This window comes from Palaemon carinicauda, chromosome 5 (genome assembly GCF_036898095.1).
Source record: "Palaemon carinicauda isolate YSFRI2023 chromosome 5, ASM3689809v2, whole genome shotgun sequence".
NCBI lineage: Eukaryota > Metazoa > Arthropoda > Malacostraca > Decapoda > Palaemonidae > Palaemon > Palaemon carinicauda.
Window position 1 is genome coordinate 182527422 of NC_090729.1, and position 7500 is coordinate 182534921.

At 27.4% G+C, this 7500-nt stretch overlaps 1 protein-coding gene across 1 annotated transcript in view; it reads right to left on the bottom strand.

Moving 5' to 3' along the window:
- Positions 1–1574: 1574 nt before the first annotated feature.
- The window catches only part of LOC137640703 (oplophorus-luciferin 2-monooxygenase non-catalytic subunit-like), a 10820-nt gene continuing 4894 nt past the window's right edge, over positions 1575–7500 (bottom strand). The window contains exons 2-5 of the mRNA XM_068373196.1: positions 7012–7375; positions 5970–6128; positions 2323–2430; positions 1575–1769 (exon numbers count right to left, since the gene is read on the bottom strand). Coding sequence (XP_068229297.1) covers positions 1591–1769; positions 2323–2430; positions 5970–6128; positions 7012–7375 — 810 coding nt within the window. The 3' untranslated portion in view covers positions 1575–1590. The remainder of the gene's footprint in view (positions 1770–2322; positions 2431–5969; positions 6129–7011; positions 7376–7500) is intronic.

Genomic DNA, 7500 nt, shown 5'->3' on the forward strand with positions numbered 1-7500 from the left:
GCCATTGCCTGCCCCTCCCTGGTCCTAGATTGATGAAGAAGGGGTTTGGGCGCCGATCATATGTATATAGGGTCAGTCATTAGGGCATTCTCACTGTCTAATGTCTCTACCGTTTGTGAGCGACCTTCAAAACCTTTAAACCTCTTAAACAGATATAAATATGGCCAACTATCGGTACCTAAAATTGCACAAGTGTTTCCGTAATTTTTCTTTTCGAAATATTTCTGTTCATCGGTTAGAGGTTAAAGGCTCTTAGAATTTGGTTTTGCATAATATTTTAGCATAAGAATATGTCTTTTATGTATGTATGTGTGTCCTTATGTGTAACATGGTGGGCGGTTTGGATTCCTGAACATGAGATTGGTTGGCACCTTTGTAAGTGCCCTAATAGCACGTAACCTAAAATATGATTTCCACTTATTATTATTATTATTATTATTATTATTATTATTATTATTATTATTACTTGCTAAACTACAACATAAGTTGGAAAAGCTGAATGCTATACGGCCGAGGGCTCCAACAGGGAAAAATAACCCAGTGAGGAAAGGAAAATATGGAAATTACAAGTATATTAACAATTAAAATAAGATATTTTAAGAACAGCAACAATATCAAAACAAATCTTCCACATATAAACTATGAAAATTTAAGAAAAAAAAAACAAGAGGAAGAGAAATAGATAGAATTGTGTGCCCGAGTGTACCCTCAAGCAAGAGAACTCTACTCTAAGACAGTGAAAGATGTTCTTTGATAGTCATTGCACTGGTAATTTGTTAACATTTATGAAGATTCATCATAATAATATTAATTATTCATACATTGATTTAAGAAACAAAGGCCTCTCAAGCTATTTATTGCCTAGTTAATTTCCATCATTATTATTATTATTATTATTATTATTATTATTATTATTATTATTACTAGGGTACACGACCTGTCAAAAAATAACAGCTGAAGATATACACATAGATTCAACCCTTCCCACTCCCTTCCCCTCTCGTAAGTACAACACGGCAGTTTACGGTTTCCGAGTTTACCTCTCGGCATACCCCCTCTCACCAGGGTATGACTGCTTCCCCCACCCCTACCCGAGGAATAGGGAGATACCGTGTAGTTTTACGTTTGGCAATGCCGCTCAACCTGACAAGATATATATATATATATATATATATATATATATATATATATATTCATATATATTTATATATATATATATGTATGTATATATATATATATATATATATATATATATATATATATATATATATATTTATATATACATTATATATATATATAGATATATATATATATATATATATATATATATATATGTATATATATATATATATATATACGCAGACACTTGCTCTTCATTATATAGGAGAGATTATTCTTATTATCATTATTATTGTTATTATTATCATCATCATCATCATCATCATCATCATTATTATTATTATTGTTGTTGCTGTTGTTGTTGTTGTAAAGGAAGAACATGTCCACCTACAGTTAATAAAGAACATGAAAAAAAATATTTCAGCTTATGGTAATAACACCAATTGAAACTCACGTACAATCAATTATTTATTAGTCACGTATCTTAAAGGACTGATCAATCGTATCCTCTGGCGTACAGTTAGTGAAATCCTTCTTTCCTAAGTTGATCAGATCCTTTCCATCAGGGCAGGTAGCTAAGATCACTTGCTTATGAAGCAGGATTTGGTCGGCGAGCCATCTTACTTTGCAGTCACATATCAGTGGATTGTCTGGAAGGGAAATGTTGAGATGTTCTTCGTAGATGAGTAAAGTTTTTTTCTCAATTCATACTTCTAAATAACATACATCAATGTAATGAATAGCAGCTGTGAAAATTAATATAAAAAATGTAAGAAAAAACTTTGTTTATAAACTTTCAAAACAAATTTCCAAATTAATTGCAATGACTAGTGAAATAGAACCCAAGAAAAATTTATATAATGTAACAAAATACGGAAATTAAAAAAAAAAAATACAAAATAATTGCAAGAGCTTATTAAATTGAACCCAAGATTTTTCTTGGTTTGACAAAAATATTAGAAATAAAAAATATATATAATTTAACAAAATACGGAAATTTAAGAAAAGAAATTAAAAAATAATTGCAAGAACTGGTGAAATTGCACCCAAGATTTTTCTTGGTTTCACCAAAACATTTTAAATTTTAAAAAACTTAATAAATATAATTCAAGAAAATATGGAAATCACGAAAACATTTTTCTCAGTAAAGGATACCGGAAGAAAGCAAGAAATCCCAGGGAACGCAATAGGAGTTATATATACCTGCCAGCCAAATCTCCACCTGTTTTCGTAAGATCGGCTTCCAATTGTCTTCCTCGAGATTTTCAATCCTATTGCTGTCGAGGTATAAGGAAACACCTGGAGGTAGTCCTGGGAAATAAAACAATTATTGGAAAATAAATTGTTCCTATGTACTTTATATTTTTCATTTAGGAAGAACACTATCTGGGTTATTATTATTATTATTATTATTATTATTATTATTATTATTATTATTATTATTACTTTCGTTGCAGTTTTTCAGTAAACTTTTCCATGGTTCGTAATCATGAATACATCTGCTTTCAAAATTGTATGTATATATATATATATATATATATATATATATATATATATATAAATTATATATATATATATAAATATATATATATATATATATATATATATATATATATATATATTTATATATATACACATATATATATATATACACACACACACACATATATATATATATATATATATATATATATATATGTATGTATATACTATTTGTGAGATATTTTGAAGCACATGAAGAAAGGATAAATTATATATAATTTATTCCACTCAGTGCAGACAAATCAGAGGATAGAAAAGACTCTTTAGCTATGGTAAGCAGCTCTTCTAGGAGAAAGAGACTCCAAAATTAAACCATTGCGCTCTAGTCTTGGGTAGTACAATAGCCACTGTACCATGGGTCTTCCACTGCGTTGGGTTAGAGTTCTCTTGCTTGAGGCTACACTTGGGCACACCATTCTATCTTATTTCTTTTCCCCTTATTTTTTTAAAGTTTTTATAGTTTGTGTAAGAAATATTTATTTTAATGGTGTTACTCTTCTCAAAATATTTTATTTTAATTGTTAATTACTTCTCTTATTTCTTTGATTCCTTTCCTCACTGGGCTTTTTTACCTGTAGGGGCCCCGGGGCTTATATCATCCTGCTTTTGCAAATAGTGTTATAGCTTAGCAAGTAATAATAATCATAATAATCATCAGCTCGCTCTTATTAATACCATTACCTTGATTGGTGTCAGTCAAATCTCTTTTTATTAGTTTGGGATGACGTAATCAGAAAGGATACATATTTGATCTGTTACTGAAGAAATATTGCATACTCAATTTTTGATGAATCGATGTATTTTTTTTTTTTTTTTTTACGTAAATTAGACGTAGATGATACAGACAGACAGAAATGTAGATAGGAACAATTATGAATGATAAATGACTTTGAAATCAGAAGATCACAGGAATGAAAATACAGTATATATATATATATATATATATATATATATATATATATATATATATATATATATATATATATATATATATATATATACATATATATATATGTATGTATATATATATATATATATATATATATATATACATAATCTAATTAGTTTACTTTAACATTGTCACAGCAATTAATCACTTGTGGCATCAGGTATTTGAAAGGCTATACTTTTCTGATTTACTGTTATTTTTTCTTTTTTTCAGTAATAGAATTTTGAAGAAAAAGTTGAAATTTGTTCCTTTGCTGCTCAATTTAATTAATTCTAGTCAACAGCTGTTTCAGCCAATAACTAACGGCTTTTGTCAAGGCCTGTATACATAGAAATTATCAGCCTTATGTGATGGAAGTGCACTCATACAAAGGAAAATCATTGTAAAAGAAATCTGAATATATTGAAATTCCTAAACATGCAAGAAATATGAAAATTTGAAGATATTCCACAAATGAACTCATTAAAATGCTACTGAAGACAACTGGATCTCTAATGCAACTTCAAAACTCCAAATGGAGCTTTTCATGTCTTTAGTAGCATTTCATGGATTTTTTTCTGTGGAATGTCTTCAAATTTTGTAATTTGCCGTTTTGAAAAGATATTTTGATGTCTATATATTTAATTTGCTTTTGTTTTGTTTCAATGAAGACATGCCCCGATGAATGCCGTTATTTATTGGCTGAAACAGCTGCTGGCTAGAATTGAATAAATGGAGTAGCACTGTAAAAAAAAATATAGTCTTTTCCTTCAAAATTCTATTCCTGAAGAAAAGTAGACTTACAAAAGCCTAGGAAAGTTTATTATTATTATTTTTATCATTATGATGATGATTATTATTATTATTGCTTTTATCATTATTATTATTATTATTATTATTTTTATTATTATTATTATTATTATTATCATTATTATCATCTGCTAAGCTATAACCCTAATTGGAAAAGCTGGATGCTATATTCCCGAGGGCTCTAACGGGGAAAAATAGTCGAATGAGGAAAGGAAAGAAGAAATTAAATAAACTACATAAGAGGTAATGAACTATGCATATAAAACATGAAAATCGGTAACAACGTTCAAATAGATCCGTCATTTATAAGCTATGAAAAGAGACTTGCGTTAGCCTGTTCAACATACAAAAACTTCTGAAGTTCGTGATTCAACTGCCTTATTATTATTATTATTATTATTATTATTATTATTATTATTATTATTATTATTATTATTATTATTGTATTGTTACTATTATCTTTATTATTATTATTATTATTATAATTATTGTTATTATTATTATTGTTGTTTCTATTATTATTATCATTATTGTTATTAATATTATTATTATTATTATTATTATTATCATTATCATTATTATTATTATTATTAATTTAATTATTATTATTATTATTATTATAATTATTGTTGTTATAATTATTATTATTATTATTATTATTATTATTATTATTATAATTACAGTAAAAAGAAATATGTTGCATAATACGAAGCTTCCCGTTTTTCGTTATTAGTCGAAATACCATCCAGATTCCCAGTTTTTTGTCTGCTGTGTTTGTTAATATACAGTAGATACATATGTGTGTATATACTGTATATATATATATATATATATATATATATATATATATATATATATATATATATATATATATTATACATACATAAATATGCATAAACACATATACAGTGTATGTATGTATATATATATATATATATATATATATATATATATATATATATATATACTGTGTATATATATATATATATGTATATATATATATATATATATATATATATATATATATTTATATATATACATACACTGAATATGTGTTTATGCATATTTATATGTGTATAATATATATATATATATATATATATATATATATATATATATATATATATATATATATATTATACACACATAAATATGCATAAACACATACACAGTGTATGTATATATATACACACACATTATATATATATATATATATATATACATATGTATATATATACTGTTTATGTATTTATGCATATTTTTGTATGTATAATATATATATATATATATATATATATATATATATATAAATACTCTGTATATATATATATAAATATATATATATATATATATATATATATATATATATATATATATATATATATATATATGGGATATTTATATGTGTGTATGTGTGCGCGCGCGCGCGTATATGCGTAATGTATCATTACTTCCCATGTCCAATTGGTGACACCCCTATCCATTAAATACTGAACGCCATCAGATTTCATTCATTACCAAAAGGGTTGCCACGCGTTACCAATTACTCCCCGATAATGAGACTCCATACCTGATAAGGCCTCGGAGCTCAGGGTAGTGAGGTAATTGTGGCTCAAGCCGATGACAGTCAGGTTTGGGGCGACTAAATCGAAAACTCCTTCGTCGATGTGAGTTATGTCATTGTATCCAAGGAAGAGGTAGGCCAGCGACCGAAGGTTGGAAAATGTACCTGTTATCAAAGAGATTATTATTATTATGATTATTGTTGTTGTTGTTATTATTATTATTATTATTATTATTATTGTTATTATTATTATTATTATTATTATTATTATTATTCTTATTATTATTATTATTATAGATTATTCTTATTACTATTATTATTATTGTTATTATGTTTATTTTTATTGTTATTATTATTGTTGTTGTTATTATTATTGTTATTATTATCAATATTATTATTATTATTAATATTATTATTATTGTTATTATTATTGTTATTAGGTTATTATTATTATTATTATTATTATTTCTTATTATTATTATTATATCTTCTTCTTCTTCTTCTTTTCTTCTTCTTCTTCTTCTTCTTATTATTATTATTATTATTAGAGACGACTGGCGAAATCTAACCGAGGCCCTTTACGTCAATAGGCGTAGGAGGAGATGATGACAATGATTATTATTATTCCTCGTGTAAAATGTCTGTTCGTTTGGTAGCATACAAAATTAATTATGAAAAAATAGTTTCTCTTTATTTATCTATATAAATATGTTTTCGACCCTCCAACAATCCCCCTTTTATATTAAAGAACTAGTGTGCGGATATTCGGCCCTCCCACAAACACACACACACACACACACGTACACACATACACACACACACACACATATATATATATATATATATATATATATATATATATATATATATATATATATATATATATGGCAATCTTTGTTCCTAGCTTGGGTGGAGAGGGGTCTTGGGCGGTGATCATAAGCTTATATGGTCATTTTCTAGGGCATTATCCTGCTCTTTAGTGCAATGTCACTGTCCCTTGCCTCTGCCATTCATGAGTCATCTTTAAACCTTTAAAGAATGTTCTTACCTGGAAACAGGAAATTAAGGTAAGTATGCTCCAGGTCAATGACCACAAGTGACGGCAGGTCATCGAATGCTCCAGGTGGCAATGCTCCGATGGGATTGTAGGACAGAGACAGCCTCTCCAGCGACGCAGACTGAAGGACGGGGAAGGTCACGATCGTGTTCCCCGTCAGGAACAAATCCTTTAGGACAGGGAATTTCGGGAGGTCCTGGAATGGGAAATTAACGATCTCGTTTCCAGAGAAGTCCAGCTTGTTCGCCGTATGGAAGCTGGGTTTGGCGAAGTTGCTCTCGACTAGAAAAAGTTTGCCTTTGTTGAAGATGATTTCGCGAAATGAGGTTCTGTCCAGTGCGCCCTCGGCCAAGACCTGAAATCAAGATTGAATAAATCATAAAAATTCTCTATCTTCATAATTATTAAGTTAAACTGATAGGTATTATTATTATTATAATTATTATTATTATTATTATTATATATTTTAATGTTGTTATT